Here is a 17451-nt window from a genome sequence, read left to right as displayed (position 1 = left end):
ATAAGTAAATTACAATACATTTTATAGTATCATTTTTAAAAATATGGTGTGTTCATAACACAATTTCACAAATAAAAAAATTCGCAAAAACCACATTTTTGAAAGGCGGTTCTTTCAAGGGTTCGGTATCGGTATAAATAGATCCTGCAGATATTCATATGAATATATTGTGCAGGCCTCAAGTTTGTACAATCAAAAGTATAGACTAAAATTACAACCTCAAAAACAAAAAATAAAAAAGCTTATTGTATGACATATATATCTCCGAGTTTCATATCTCGTATAGTTCTCGGAAGGAAGCTATTATGGTACTTGTTGTTATTTGCGGTTAAATTCATGGGCTGCGAGGCACGCTGACTTCTAGTGGTACAATGATCTTCATTTTTATTTTTACTAAAAAGCTCAGGAAACTTGTGTGATATTGCTCCTGGAGACTCGGAACAGGCGTCTCTGATCATTTTATATAACAAACATTTACGCAAGTTGGTTCTACGTTCCTCTAACGTCTCCAGGTTCATGTCTTTAATTAAGCCAGTTACACCAATATCGCGACCTTTAACATTGCAAATAAATCTTACAGCCTTTCTCTGAACCGCCTCAATCTGGTCAACCTCGTATCTCTTGTACGGGTCCCACACCTGGCATCCATACTCCAAAATAGGTCTAATAAAGGATTTATATGCAAGTAGTTTGAGAGCTTTAGGTGCACTAGATATAGATCTCCTTAAAAATCCTAGCATTTGACTGGCCTTTTTAACTTTGCAATCGATGTGATACTGCCACGAAAGGGTTTTCAACTGTATTCGCTATAATTGAAGCCCCCTAACTTTTTTAAAATCTTAGTTGTTCCCAGGGACAAAAGCGAGACTTTTTCGTCTTAGAAGAATTCTGAAAACGAGTGGTGTAGTGCTTCAGGTAAAGTGCATTTTGGTTTTACATACATTTGTAGTTTGCTGAATAAAATTTTTCATGTGACACGTTTGAGGTACACTTTAGTTTAAAATAATCGTTACGTAATACTGTAAGGTTGTTGCCCATATACTTGAAGCTTATGATTATTGCATCAGCATGCAACTAATTGTTGCCTGAGAGTAGTTTGCTTTCATCGTTTTGCTATACAAATATTGAATAAATACTACTCTACCTATATAGTAGAGTTACTTAGAAAACAACTTAGTGTTTATTCAGCCAAACAGTTCATTAAAAATAATGTTTTGTCTATGAACACGGTCACAAGCTCTTTGTTACTAGCTGCCTAGCATCGCATGGGGACTGAAGTAAACTAATAAAATGATGACTTAGAGTCATTGTTGTAAAGAAGTATAAATGAATCCAGATAGCATAATGGGGTAATGTCTAAACACCGGAGTCATGCGCAATATTACAATGAAGATGATCCCTAATACATTAGAAGACAAGCAATAAATACAGTCATTACATACTCATTTACAAGCAGCTTAGAAACCTTTTGCGGAAGTAGCCCATGAGGAAAGAGACATCAATTGAAATGCCAGCAAACCATTAAAAGATATCAGGCCTGTACCAGACACGACCAAGACAATTGAAGTTAGTCATCATTTCCAATCATTACACTCCCTTGGCGTACTTAAGACAAGTTCACTCAATTGCTAACCCCTTGCAACATAAGGAGCAGAACCTGAGCTCTTAAACACCTTCTCACAGGCTAACAGAGACATCTATGAAAGAGAACAGCTCTAATGACTTTCTCACTATCCATCAGTCGCTCTATCTCTCTCTCAAAAACTTGCTGAGGCTCCCTCTGCCTGCAGAGGCGCGTTCCTCTATCTCTGGAGCCTTCCTCTCTCTCTCTCTTTTCCCTCAGCCTCTGGAGCCTCTATCTTTTTCTTACCTATGGAGCCTCCTTGTCCATCATCAGCTAATTCTCTTCTACTTCCTTATCTCAAATACCGAGACTCTACATACATTTTTGTATAAGGATTGCCATGACTCTCATCTGACTATCAAAACTCGCAGTCGTACGAGACCAAGCAAGCAAGCCTGGGCGATCGTTCGAGTAAGGGCTATGCTAACGAATTTAATGTTTATTGGCTATGTTAACCTTTTGTCATTAATATTATTGGTAATAATTTTGTTGTGTTTTTTAATTGTTGAACTTATAGAATAAAGAAGTACTTTTTACTGGTAAATATCAGTATTGCTTCCATTAGCTTAACACTTTTACTTGTACCTGAACCAGTAATAATTAAATTAGTTCCCACATGCTAAGCAAAAGGGCAGAAACTAAGCATAGTCAAAATAGAATAAAATGACAAAGCAAGTTCAACACTGATGTTGGGTGTAGATCGGATTAGTTATGCATAACATAATTTTTCCATATCCAAACATAACATCATTTAGCGTAATTATCGATTGTCCGTTCTTGAATATTCAACGCCAGAGAGGAAATAACTAGTCACCATAACTAGCACATCAACCAGTCTATTCTGGGTTTGTGTGAAGCAGCAATACCTCATGCTCATTCCGTGAAGAAAGAGACTTGATAGCAACACAGTGGAGGCTTATGCTGGAGCTTATTTTATGCTGGTGTTGGATTACATCAGATAAGCTAACATTATGCTAGTTTTGATGATCTTATACTGATATTAGTTATGTCACAATAAATAAACTTTTATGCTGAATCTTCCGCTGGTGTTTAGCAAGTTAACTACCTGATACTAAACTTGTTGATTAATCCGATGAGAGCTGGATGAAGTGTGAGGGTTTTACACTTCTATTCTGTTCCTCACATGAATTTACAAAGAATCTGCTTGGCTATTTATACTTTAGCAGAACAAAGGAGTATGAAAGGGCTGAATACATCACGAAGAAAGTTTAGCCGAACAAAGTAGTATGATTGATTACATCATAAAAAAGTCAAAAAATTTCCTGCAGGGTTATAGGGAATGTTCATGGCAAATAGAGGTGGAACGAGACAGGTTTTTAAAGTTCGAGACGAGACTCGAGACACTGTCTTGTGAAAAGTCGAGACACGAGACAGTAAAATAATGAGCATTTGGTGATGATTTCACTACACAAGTACTAGCTACTCGGTATATATAGATTAATAAATTTATTTTTAAATTGAATTTTCAACTGGTGTAAACGATTTAAATACAACATTTTAATTATTATAGTGATATGCATGTAGTTTCTGTAAACAAAAGTGACACAAACAGCTCTAAAATACCGAAGTTATATATTCTAAGAATTTTGAGCTTGATTGATCATAATTATTATAAACATATTGCTTTGTACGTGTATATTTTTACCATCTATTGAATAGTTCTTACGTTTTAATGTAATGTGTAATGAAACCGATAGCCGTCGCTCTACAAAGAAATACCGCAACTAAAAGAACACACGATAACACTTTCATTCTTATCGTTTCATTAATGTTAAGTTTTGTTTATGTGTTAACTGTAGTATGTGAATTATATTTAAATTGTACTCATGAAATTATATTAATTACTGTATACATGTATATTCTTATATTGAGTTAACAAAACGTCATTGTTAACCGAACACGGACTATGGTCGACACGGCCTTTCGTTCGTTTCTCCGTGTCCGGGCAAGTTTTACCCGCAATTGGTAGTATATACGTAAAAGAGGCCCGAATTTTATGAAGATCAGTTGGTGTTTAGACACGATACGATAAAATACAGACATTTTACCCGCAAAAGTTATCCAATTTATTAAATTGGATTATCCGAAGAGCAATTAGATACGACCCGGTATCTGTTTTAAGAACACAGAACCGAACTAAAATATAACAGGGCCGTTGTCCGGACTACATGATTAGACTCAGTGGCCAACATAATCAATATCAACAGGTAGTAACGGACCGGGTAGAACTTTAAAGGCAGCTGCCCGCAATCCGTTACAATAAATGGAGATGTTGCTACCGCAAGAAGCCATGTTTTGACGACCGTGCGCAGGCGCTTTAGTTCTATTTCCTGTCTCGAGCTTGGCAATAGTTAACTCGAGACGAGACCGATACGAGACGAGACAGGTCGATACTCGAGACGTCTCGTGTCTCGTTCCACCTCTAATGGCAAATATAGGATAATCGCTGCTTGTTACTTTTAGGTAGCTGTAAAATAGGTAGCATGATAAACACTTGTATGCGCGTAAGATATAAAAGTGTAGACATAAAAAGGGGAAGTAATCACTATTCATGAATTGTCATCACAAGTACACTTTGTAATTTCGTATAATAATCAAAAGGGTAGGCTAGTGCTTTTCAATGATTGCATGTATACTGGCCTATACTGATTGTGTTCCACAACCTTCGAAGGCAAACAAATCTTGGACTATTTTATGATAAATCTACAGCGTCTAAATTTAGCAAAATCACATAGTTCAAGAATATATTTGTATCTAAGGCTTTCTAAAGCTGGTTTGTCAAGATGTATTATTTGAGTTCTGAGTACCATGTAAGGAGGGAAGAGTTAGCTTCAACAACAACTTTTATCAATAGGTTTCACATATTAACTATGATTCCATGTATGTTGCTGATATGCGAGGATTAAGTACAGTGTTAGACTCAAAACACTACATTTGACATAGTGTATATATGTGTGTTATCAAATTGTAAAATGCAGTATTGTCTACTTTTCATAAAACATCTGAACCTTGAGAGGCCTTTCCATTCGTGGTTTCATGCATTTTAGAGGTTCTGTTCAACTTCTCAATAGTTTGTGTGTGATTGCCACTTCTGATTTTTATGGCAAAGTTTTTTCAATCTGTACAACAAAGTTTGTCCTACTCTATACATTGATGTTGTATGCTACTTATTTTATTGCTCTGTTGAAGCTGTTGCACTCTAGTCTGTGTTTTGACTCAATCTCCATCACGACAAAAGTATTCATTCTGGTTGACAACAAAAGTTGTATAAGTCGGAGTATTTGAATCCTGAAGTCCACCAGTTGCAGTCAGTGGTATATCTTACTGCGGCTGAAAGCTACCCAGTTTATGCGCAAATTATTGCTTAACTTTAATGAGCTCAGCCAAATTAAAACTGAAAATATTTAGATTTGGCTCATTGCTGAAAACCTTTATTTTCTTGGCGCTAGACAAAAGTATAGATTTATTTTGGATCACATTTTTGTGACAAAATATTCCTTGTTGAAGATTAAATTTTAACGTTTTATCATAACTAATTATTCATTCAAGGAAGTCGTTAAATCCACTGTTTTTATAAAACAACTAGCTGGATGTCCGGTGTTGCGCGGGTAATAAAAAGTTTGTGCATAGAAAGTTTTAATGAAGAAAAGGTTAATGATAACGGATATACTCCAATATGGAATCACAGTACATAGTTCTCTTATTCTTTTTACCGCACTGGTAATTTACTAGTAGCGAACACTTCTATTAGCAATTTACTAGTAGTTCATAACCTCTATTAGTAGTTTACTAGTTGTGAGGAACCTTTATTAGTAGTTTACTAGTAGTGAGGAATCTCTATTAGTAGTTTACTAGTAGTTAGGAATCTCTATTAGTAGTTTATTAGTAGTGCAGAATCTCTAGTAGTAGTTTACTAGTAGTGATGAAACCTCTATTAGTAGTTTACTAGTTGTGAGGAATCTCTATTAGTAGTTTAATAGTAGTGATGAAACCTCTATTAGTAGTTTACTAGTTGTGAGGAATCTCTATTAGTAGTTTACTAGTAGTGAGGAATCTCTATTAGTAGTTTACTAGTTGTGAGGAACCTTTATTAGTAGTTTACTAGTAGTGAGGAATCTCTATTAGTAGTTTACTAGTAGTGATGAAACCTCTATTAGTAGTTTACTAGTAGTGAGGAATCTCTATTAGTAGTTTATTAGTAGTGAGGAATCTCTATTAGTAATTTTCTAGTAGTGAGGAATCTCTATTAGTAGTTTACTAGTAGTGAGGAATCTCTATTAGTAGTTTATTAGTAGTTTGGAATCTCTATTAGTAGTTTACTAGTAGTTAGGAACCTCTATTAGTAATTTACTCTAGTATATATATGTCTCAAAGTTAGTCATGTATGTGTATGCGTGTCCAGCTATAGCTATTAAAATCTTGGAATGAAAATTCCGCGTTCCGATCGATTTGAACTCACGGGGAAAGCATTTACAAGTTTTTTAACCATGCGCCCTACCACTGAGCTACAAAAGGCATCGCGATCAAATTTGTTATCATACGCCCTATGCACACGCTAATTATCTTAGCATTGCGCCCACGCGTTACGATGCCCCTGTTAAGAAATATTTTTTGTAAGATTCTATTACTATATCTGGGGTCAAGGCCATTTTTTCTCACGCGGGCAATTATATTATTTCTGTAGGGAGAGCCTCTACAGTCTCTCTCCGTTCAGTCAGACAAAGACAGTACGTATCTCATTTTTTCATTTGTACCAGTATCGAGAGGTACCAGTATCGTCATATTCAAAGTTTTGATGGATAGCTTCTGGTGGAACAGTAATATTTTTTATACAAACACACTTCTATGCAAGGATTGTTATTATTAATTCTACATATTCAGGATTTTTAATGGATGTGCAATGGATTTGCTCTAGTATTTCTATATCATGTGTCAAGCATTAAAATTATTTAAACATTTTAACAAAGTTAATTGAGTTTAAAATTTCCTTAAATTTTTTATTTACTCCTGTTGTAAAACAGTTTTGGCTAAAAAGCATAAACAGCCACAACAAGAACAGTAAGGTTCACAATTGAAGCTCTACAAATTTTTTTAAGTTTAGGTTAAGGTGTGCATCATATGATTTTGTGAGATAAAAAGTATATCAGATAGAAAGTTGTTTTGACCCTCCACGAGACTTCTAACAAGTTATTGTCTAACTCACTTCATATTTCATCTTTATGAATATGTTGCCCTGCAAATCTTGCCGGGTAAGATTGCAGGGCAACATCTAAGTAAGCTTTGCTATAGTCTTACCAACAGTAGTTATAGATCTTTAGATAGTTTTCAATATTAGAGTAGTTTAGGTTTAAAATAAGTACCTCAAATATATATGTATAATAAGTATATATGAATTAAAGCCTAAAATCTGAACAGAGTGCTCAATGATAAAATCAGAGCAAGTTAAAATCAGTAAACCAGACTATAACTTTAGATAAAACGTTATTTTAAGTTTCATGCAGGTGAGATTACTAATAGTTTCATGCTTGCTAAGAGCAATATTTTTAAGTAAGCAAAGTTTTAGTAGTTTTAATAGTGCTAGCTGTCTATAAAGTAAGCAAAACTGGTACAAACATTTTATCTGAAGATTGCTCTTAGCAAGCGTGAAACTACCGTTATAGTAATGAAGCGTTTTACTTAAAATTATAGTCTGTTTTAATGCTTTTATATCGTATATATATGCGAATAAAATCATTAAAACAGACATATATATATTATTTTGTTGGCAATAATTTCATTTCCAATAAAAAAAAATTTCAAATTATGCCATAATTTGAAACACCCTAATTATGTGTATACAGATATTTCTGTTTTGAAATTTGTAAATATTTTACCGGGATTTTTTCTAGTAAAATTGCTCTACCTGTATAATTTTTTTTAATAGTGCAACAAGTTTTAGTGTTTAGAGACGCTCTCCGCTAAGTGTATTAAGAGGTGGTCAGCAGATCAACATAATTAATGATTAACTACTGAAACATATTGGAGTTAGTCATTGTCATACAAATAAAAATTTGGCTGTAATTAATATTGCCAAAACAATATTTGGATTGTTTCTAGCTTGTTTGTTAAGTTTATGGAAACAATATTGTGAAGGTCATCCGGTTTGTGTATCTTATAATATTATGAATATTCTTTTAGTCTTACCTTTTAGAAGACCTGTATCCTTTCGGACAACATTGTCTTTCTTCATAGCAACACCTTCGCACAAATTTTATTGAAATTAATTTTGAGTATAATCTATGTAGCAGTTGAGAACTGAGGATTTATTTTATAATAGGTACTATATATACATGTATATCACCATAAACAACTGCTGTTAAGAGCTCGATGAATATTGTACATGTCAACTGTAGTTCTATGTCACAATATTTTTGTTCCATCTCTGTCGCGCAATCGAAAACCCAGCTTTTTGGAATTACAAAAACATTTTGTCCTGTAAGTCTAGCTATGTTGTTGTCTAACATTTTCTCATAGGTTTAAAACACCTCGCATTTTAGAATGGATAAAGAAAAGTGGATGCTTAAGGCTGTTGAGGAGGCTGAACAAGCATTGAAGCGGGGTGAAGTCCCAGTTGGTTGTATATTTGTTCATGAGAATACTATCATTGCAACCGGAAGCAATAAAGTAACCGAAACAAAGAATGCCACTCAACATGCTGAAATTGTCGCTATAGAGGATATCATCAATACTTGTCATGCGAAGGGGTTGGACAGTGAGAGAATCTTTAAAGACACAACTCTATACGTAACAGTCGAGCCATGTATCATGTGCATGGCTGCTCTGCGTTTGGTTGGAATTAGCTCAGTGGTGTTTGGTTGCCATAATGAGCGTTTTGGTGGCTGCGGCTCGGTTATTGATGTTTCTAGTGAACACCAACTTCATAATCAAAAGCCTGTTGAGACGGCTGGTGGAGTCTTTGGACATAAGGCTATAGCATTGCTCAAAGAATTTTACAAAGGAGATAATCCAAATGCTCCCGAAAGTAAAAAGAAGCAGAAGACTTGATGCGACTCCATATTCAATGACATATTTTTAATAATCATTTTGAATATTGCTGTTTGATGACACTTGAATATTTACCATGAAAAGCTGCTTTTATCAATATACATGTATTAATAAATGTTTATTAGTACTCGGGTTGTTTATACCACAAAGTTAGCGGCAACAGCTGTCAAGATACATCATAGCACTCTTTCTTCTTGTGAAGGTCCAGTTTGATAAATTCTTAAATACACCTTTAAAAGTTCACTAATGCTCATAGATGTGTTGCTGAATGGTTCTTCAATAGTCCATGTCTAACCCGAGATCATTACATCCACTTCAAAGTCTATGACGGAGAATTACTCATTCATTTGTTAACTAAACACTTATGCATACACAAATCCAATATCAAATAGTTGTATGCTATATTTCAGCAATGCTGAAGGTGGTACACAACAATGTGAGCACCGGCCATCTATGCAGAAGTTTCAGCACAACTAGTCAAATATTCCGAGAGCGATTAATAATTTTGGGAACTGGTTGGGGGTCCTATAGTGTCCTCAAGAACATTGACAAAAAGATTTTTGACGTGATTGTTGTTAGCCCGAGGAATCACTTTCTATTCACACCTCTCTTGTGCATGACCACTGTTGGCACCCTTGAATTCAGGTTGGTATCACCGGTCCATTACAGTCACAGCTACTACTCATATACGAATATACAGTACATAGTATCACATGCATCACTTGCTATACAGTTTAGTCATTTGTCAAATGCCAAACCATCGTACTGTATATCCTTACATGGATAGGGAATAAGATATGAAATGGCAATTGGTTGCAGGTCAATTGTTGAGCCAGTTAGAAACTCTAAGTTTCGCAAGGAGGCTCATTATCATCTTGCAAAGGCCACTTCTATAAACACACATAAGCAGACAATAGAATGTGTCAACACTATTACTTCACAAGGTCGTTCGTACGAGCTGCAGTATGACAAACTTGTCATTGGAGTTGGATCAAGACCCAACACATTCAATGTGCCAGGCGTTACTGAGCATGCATTCTTTCTTAAGGTAGTCATCCGGTATTTATTTTCACGATGTACTGAATGAGGGATTAGCGACGCCTGTGTTCAGCCATATTTAAAACGTGTGGATGTGCCAGCTGCAGTGCCATGAGATTCGGAATGAACTGGTTTGCAGTACTTGAGTATCGCCGATAACAATGTATCTTTGCAATGAGTTTTGTGACAAATTTTTTTTATTTGGATCTTACGTGAATTTGGCGAATTAAACTATTTTCTAGAAGCCCTACTGTGAAGGTTTTAATCAACTATCTGTTCTCTCTAGGAAATCTCTGATGCAAGGAAAATAAGGAATCGTCTGCTTGCTAATCTGGAACTGGCTGTATCTCCTCTGTCTTCTAATGAGGATCATGAACGCTATAATCATATAGTGATAGTCGGTGGTGGACCAACTGGTGTAGAATTTGGGGCAGAACTATACGATTTTGTAAAACAAGTATGGTTTTATAACTAATGATGACAAGTAGCCTAAGTAATTTGTCACTACTAGCACAGGCTAACGAAAGTAAGTAAATATTACATGGAAAGCCTTGGGGAAAACCTAAAATCTTCTACCACAGGAACATACATATACTTACATAACTAGTAAAAATATTACTGTTGATCACTCATAACAACAGCATAGAAAATTCAATACTTTTTGTTGTTATGTTATATACTCTCATATCTCTTAGGACCTCGGGAAGTTGTACCCACAATCTCAAGCTATGGTAAAAGTAACTTTAGTCGAGGCCACAGATATTCTTTCAGCTTTTTCTGATGCACTTAGACAGTATGCTGAGAAAAAGATAAAAAAGCGAGATCAGTTTACATTACTTAAAGACGCCGTGGCAGGTAAGCCCTACACTCTCTTGACAAGTTGTGGCAGGTAGGTCATCAATATCTTTACATGTTGTGGCAGGTAGACCGGACACTATGTTAATATGCGTTTGAATGTAGTCTTACACCCTGTTGACATGCTGCGGCAGATAAGCTCTGCTCATCTGGCGCGGCTTGGCGAGTAGGCCCTATACTCTGTTGACATGTTATGGCATGTAGGCCTTAGGCTCTTGTTACGCTATGGCAGGTGAGCCTGACTTTATGTTGAAATGTTGTGGCATGTCAACATTAGGCATTGTAGGATCACTGATACAGGTTTATATAGTGCTCTATATTGACTTTGGAGGCTAATATCTGTTGTCAACCCGAAGGGTCGATATAAAATATGGCAATCCTTAATTTTCTGTTGTTGTTAACATGTCTGGCAGGAACACTGTTGATACACTAACATAGTACATCATATCATCTGCTGTATCACGCATAAATTAGTTGTAGCATAGTACATGTTGGTGTTGACAGAGGTGAGGAGCGACGGAGTGCTTTTGCATAGCGGAAAGTTTCTTCCCTGTGGGCTGGTTGTTTGGAGTGCTGGCGTGGCACCAAATGAGCTTACCTCTCTGCTGCCGTTCAAAAAGAATAATATTGGACAAGTGCGTTATTCTGTATCTTTTCTAGTTTCTATGTGAAGCCTGTTCCTTACACACTTGAGAAGCGACTCAGCCATCGCTGCTCATCGAAATATAGGGAAATTATTCTTTGTTTGTACATGGATAGTGTCGCTAGATGTATTGAGTGTGTAATGTGTGCTTAGATATTCCTATATTTGTTACTATATCACCTTTATCACTGCCTTTAGTTGTCTTTATTATCTCTGCTTCATACTGAGTTTTGTAAACTGCACTATTTTTTTAATCCAAATAGCTGCATGATTGCATGACATACTGCATGATTTCATTAATTTAAATAAACTTTTTGGTCCCGAAGAGGCAGTCCTTTTGTCAAGCTAACTAGTAATGAAGTGTTCATCAATACTTGTGGCATTTTGTAGATTCTGGTTGATGAGCGACTACAGGTGCTTGATGTAGATAAAAAGAATGTATATGCCATCGGTGATTGCTCTGACATAGATGGAAACTCCCTCCCTTGCACTGCTCAGGTATTATTCTAAGGCATACAAGTCTGTTCATCCTTGTTTGCGCTTGCCGAGGCCGATTGAGACTACACAGCCATCGTAAATTCTTTTTTTTTAAAACTTTATACAGTACAACCCAGGGCTTCTATGTTAGAGTGAGCTACCATCCCTACCTCACACTTAGTTTATGTTAGAGTGAGCCACCATATCTACCTTACACCTAGTCTATGTTAGACTGAGCTACCATCCCTACCTCACACCTAGTTTATGTTAGAGTGGTCTACCATCTCTACCTCACACTTAGTTTATGTTAGAGTGAGCCACCATATCTACCTTACACCTAGTCTATGTTAGACTGAGCTACCATCCCTACCTCACACCTAGTTTATGTTAGAGTGGTCTACCATCTCTACCTCACACTTAGTTTATGTTAGAGTGAGCCACCATATCTACCTTACACCTAGTCTATGTTAGACTGAGCTACCATCCCTACCTCACACCTAGTTTATGTTAGAGTGGTCTACCATCTCTACCTCACACTTAGTTTATGTTAGGGTGAGCCACCATTCCTACCATACCCTGTCTGTCCTCTACATTGCTGCTTCAACAGTCGTGTTCGTGTGTCTCCCATGCAAAGTAAAAATATAACCCACTTTTTGTCAATCACCTTTTGTCTTGTCATCATTTTGTGTCGGTTCTGTGTACGTACTTAGATACATACTCAATAGCTTTTTACATTTAAGTCACCTGACATGCCAGGTAGAAGTCACATATATTGGAGGGTACGAATGAAGTTTCATCTGTGTCTACCTATTTTATAGACTGCTCATTTAGGCGCATATTTATAATGGAATAGAGCTATATAATACAGTAGCATATTTATAATGGAATAGAGCTATATAATACAGTAGCATATTTATAATGGAATAGAGCTATATAATACAGTAGCATATTTATAATGGAATAGAGCTATATAATACAGTAGCATATTTATAATAGAATAGAGCTATATAATACAGTAGCATATTTATAATGGAATAGAGCTATATAATACAGTAGCATAGAATTTGCCGGGCGTATGATACAGTTAGTATAGTTGGTTAATAATGTTAGCTTTTTGTGTGATGTTTGTCTTTTGGCATCATCATTAATTCTGAAGGAATATTGAAGGTGATTACACATCTTTTGAAGGTTGCAGAAAGACAAGGGAGGTTTCTAGCCCAGCAGCTCAATAAGAATGATTCATCAACTTTTGAATATCAAGGAAGAGGAATGCTGGCATATATCGGGGGTTATAAGGCTGTTGCTGAAGTGAGCGAATATAAAAATAGCGGTGAGTGTTAGATCTGATCGAGGTAATGCAAATCCTTGGAGAGCTGTTACTTTGGATTTCTAAGAGAAAATTAAGCTTGGGTAGAGATACTTGGTGACTCATCGGCAGGATTCGAAGCGTTCATTCTTACAATGGCTCAATATCTGAAGGTAGCCTGTGCACTGGGCCTCATGATTATTTATACTCACAAATACAATCAGTACTGAGAGTGTCTATCGGTCATCAGGTATGAGTATAAGGAAATGTCATATAATTACACACTGGTTATACATTGTTTCATCTCCACTAATTATGTTTTTTTTGCACCTTTTTATGCGACTATGTTAGTTGTGGTAATACTATCAATTTCAAGGCCTGGCTCATATTGTGTCACTAGAGCGGTGACAGCTATCCTATCTTGAAAAAGTTTGACTTTTGCAGAACTTTACAACATTGACATAGACTACTGACTTGGACAGACTGAGTGTTTCACTTATAGGACAAACTCGATCATTTTTAATATATTTTATTTCGTGATCCTCAATACTAGGTTACAGTTTCGCCATGCATTTCTTTACGTTAAAATGTCCTCCAACATAAAGGACATTCTGAATGAACAATTTATGCGTATGGTATGAGCATGTAGAGCTGTGAACAATAAAGAAAATATTTTGGGAAGCGACATAATGATGGCAATCGTGTGAATTTACCGTGTAACCTACCATGTTTTTTCAACTGGACGGTTTGGATAACAAAAATATTTTATTTAAAGCCTTTATAATAATGATGTATTTTTAGTCAGCTGTTAGTATTAGTCGGCTGTTAGTATTAGTCGGCTGTTAGTATTAGTCAGCTGTTAGTATCAACAAACATTGGATTGCATGCTTCATCCCAACTATGATAAATGGGATAAATGGGAAAATCTATTTTGATATATTACAAGTTTTAAGCGCAGTCTGAAATAATCTCTAGCATCGTAACTCTAGTAACTGAGTAAGTTTTAACCAGCATAACGGAGTTCTTTTTATTCTATGTTGACTTGGATTGTGTTTTAGACCGTCTCAGACAAATGTTAACCAAGCGTAACTCGTGTATTTTTAGTGAGTATTTACTCGCCTACATAACTGCTCATTTATTCATTGTTGGCGCATACCAGTTCTCTACAAGTGTCACAATAGTGGTAGATAATTTGGAAGCTCTCTCCTCTATAAATGTCTAATATGAATGCTACAGCAGCTATGTATACCTTTTTATGAGTAATTCTATGAAGGCCATAGTACGTATAGCATGATGGCTGCTATTAGGTGCTAGCATAGTGATCACAAATGGCGCGGTGAGTGTGTGCAGTTGTTTGATGACTCCATAATATTATCAACCAGTTGGTATGTCAGCTCATGACTTTACTTGCAGGTTTTACGTCATGGATTCTTTGGAGGTCGGCCTATATGACTCGTTTAGGTAGCTGGAGGCTACGGATGCAAGTGCCAATTGATTGGTTTAAAACCTTCTTTTTTGGACGCGACACTTCAAGATTCGACTAATGTACCTGATTCTACATTTTTGTTTTTCAGTTGGATTTAACAGTTAGAAAATATTGTCTTAGGTTTTGCTGTAAGTATTTAGTGGTTTTACCTGTATAGTTTTTATATGACTATTTACTTCGGAGCTATTAGCCCTTGAAGTTATATTTGTTGCTTTGACGTTCACACGCCTTCAAGGCGGCTGTGTTTGCAAAGTGGAACTAACTTATTAATTTAATGCTGTTTTTTAACCTTTCTTGTATTTATAAAATTGACCTTGTTTTAATACAAATAGATTGATGATGTACAATAACAACCTTCATCTGTGTACATCTGTTGACACATTAATTTGTAGTTGCGTTCTCTGTAAAAACTTTGCGTGATAATCCATATCTATTATCTCAATATGTATACCACAGTAATGATTCAACTTATAGAATCATCTCTCATGAAATCATTGTTCTGTTTTGCGAAATAGTTTTCATGGTCTGCTTGAATTAACTGTCAGCAGTCTCTGTAAACGCAGAGCATTTTACTACACGAAGTTGGCATGTTTTTCAATTAAAAGTTCATAAACCACATGAAATAAAAATAACCGGAAAATATTAGATATACATCTCAGCTCTGTTTAATAAAGCTTTAGTCGCATAATCCCAAAGTATTTGGTTCAACTTGTTGGATTCGCTCTAAAACCTGCCCCAAAAACAGCAGGACCAGTTGCTAACAGTGAGCATAATAATGAGCATTCAGCCTTGCTTTGTGTCAACTATACAAACCGTTTCAGCAAAAAGAACACGTTAAACATGAAGATCAACTTTTAATAGAAAGCAATTGGCATAAATCTCTAAACGGACTGTCAAACTTGTGACCGATTAGGATTGATATATTCTTTTCAAACAATGTAGAAGTTGCCTCAGTATGTGATAACAGGATTTTTTATACATCTATATATGTATAAACTACAGCAGTTATTAGTTTAAAACTATTTGTAAAAAGGCTAAAGCAAACTTATAAACCATTATTCTTTACAATAAGAGATGCAGTCAATATTGCTTGTCATCCGCTCCAACCAAACGAATTAGGCTGTGGGCCAAGGCAGTTTATCTTGCATTTCCGTTAGCACCCCCTTTCAGTGGCAATTTCTGCAGTGATTCAGACTAATTTGATTATGAAGAATTCAAAACTTAAGAGTTGCCACAGCTGCCATTCCCGCTTCTATAAGAAATTCGATAAAAATTATGTTTTAGGATTTATCTCCCCTGTAAATAAGATTCCTTCTATAGAAGCATCAGATTTGCAACATTTATCATAATTATTATGTAGTGATTTAGAATGACAGTGCTGAAATTAAAATTTATTTTTTATTTATTTTTGAACATTCTATATCCTACGATTGTTACACACATATGTAAACTACATGTATATACATATATGTACATGTGTATATAATTGTATGGTTTAATAGCTTTATTTTACTAAAAAAATTCAAAACACTGTAACTATGTTTTATAACCTGACACTAATGAATCATAGAAAATAATAAGAACGCTGCAAGCACTGTGAACCTGGTGATTATTATTAGCATTATTATTAGTAGTATTATTAGTAGCTAATATTAACAGTCTTACAAAACGAGCTGGAATATTTCAAAATATTGCATATCCTAATTATTTGTTCAATATGTTGAGTTCTTAGTCATTATCCTCACCATCTGCATCCTCTGCTACCCTCACTTCAGTTTTGTCTTTGCAAGCAGAGCCTTGCACGCATGCACAAAGCTCGGCGTAAGGCAGCTTTGCCACGATACTGGCACATCAGTTCCCTCGGCACCTGGATTTTTGACACTCCAATAGAACTGCTTGTAGAATATCAGGTAAGGCAATGATTCTGGTTTGACACTTTACTGCATACTCATAGTTTTTATTACCCAGTATCCACCCATGTAAAGAAGGGCATGGTGCATTGACAAGTTATGTTGTTGCCTCTTTCCATATACATGTAGGTAGCTGCTACATAATTGACACAATGCACATGTTTTTTCAGCGATTGAAGGGAGGAGCTGACTGGCCTAAACCTAGACACAAACAGCTTGTCCCTTAATCAGTTGAAGTCTGTGCTATTTTACTGGGTCCTATTTGCTTGGCCATATAGTCTGCATGTGTAAGTCTCACAGAGAGAATAAAGTTGCCCCGAAGCTTAAATGATTCTCAGAGTCGACTTCTGTTTTGATGAGTTTCCTATGACTCTTTTTCCCTTTGCCTGCAAAGAATGAAACTGCATCACAGCTAGAGAAACCGTGCAAACCTATGAGATTTTCACATTGAAAGTTGTTCTCAGAGCTTAGTAGCCTTAGTAGCTTTATTCTTGCGAAGGTTTTTTATCACAAAATCCACACAAGCAGCTTTGTACTTCTTAGTATGAGCAATAAGCACATCGAGAATGATATCAGCAAGTTAACAGAATGTTGAAAGAGTGTCACTGGCAGGCAGGGCCTGGATAAGCGCCATGGCATCCATAAGGATGGTCCCACATCCTCAATAGCTTGGAGTCACTTCATTATGGTAGTTTGATCATGTCTGCTATAGATATGAATTAGTCCTCTGAGAAGGTTTCTAACTCGGTTGCCTTCTGAGAACCTGGCCGGTAATATCCACAAACTGCAGTTAGAGCCACAGCTCTCTGCTTTTCCCCTTTCATAAAAAGTTCTAAGATACCACAGGTAAGCAATGAACAATCTTAATTGATTTTGTTGAGGCAAGATTGATCAACATTTTCACCACTTACTCAGATGTGTATCGAGCAATACGCAGATATACTCATCATAACACTTGTTATGACAGGCCATCTCTAAGCAACCACATCTCGATTAAAGTTTTACCAAGTACACATTCTTCCTGTGTGATGGTAGCAGCATTCTTCA

General features: G+C 36.0%; 2 protein-coding genes across 2 annotated transcripts in view; both read left to right on the top strand.

Annotated features, from left to right (window-relative positions):
* The first annotated feature begins 851 nt into the window (after window positions 1–851).
* The window catches only part of LOC137391711 (uncharacterized), a 34613-nt gene continuing 18013 nt past the window's right edge, over window positions 852–17451 (top strand). Inside the window, 9 exon segments of the mRNA XM_068078241.1 lie at window positions 852–915; window positions 9100–9334; window positions 9509–9737; window positions 10014–10184; window positions 10423–10582; window positions 11087–11217; window positions 11616–11723; window positions 12891–13032; window positions 14422–14553. Coding sequence (XP_067934342.1) covers window positions 9102–9334; window positions 9509–9737; window positions 10014–10184; window positions 10423–10582; window positions 11087–11217; window positions 11616–11723; window positions 12891–13032; window positions 14422–14553 — 1306 coding nt within the window. The 5' untranslated portion in view covers window positions 852–915; window positions 9100–9101.
* On the top strand, window positions 8183–8689 carry LOC137390972 (tRNA-specific adenosine deaminase 2-like). Its single transcript, XM_068077286.1, has one exon. The coding sequence runs from the start codon at window positions 8183–8185 to the stop codon at window positions 8687–8689; it is 507 nt and encodes a 168-aa protein (XP_067933387.1).

Source organism: Watersipora subatra, chromosome 3, assembly GCF_963576615.1.
Source record: "Watersipora subatra chromosome 3, tzWatSuba1.1, whole genome shotgun sequence".
Lineage (NCBI taxonomy): Eukaryota > Metazoa > Bryozoa > Gymnolaemata > Cheilostomatida > Watersiporidae > Watersipora > Watersipora subatra.
This window is presented reverse-complemented; position numbering and strand designations above follow the sequence as displayed.

Coding starts and splice junctions, on each gene's coding strand:
- LOC137390972 (XM_068077286.1), top strand. CDS start 8,183: ATGGATAAAGAAAAGTGGATGCTTAAGGCTGTTGAGGAGGCTGAACAA.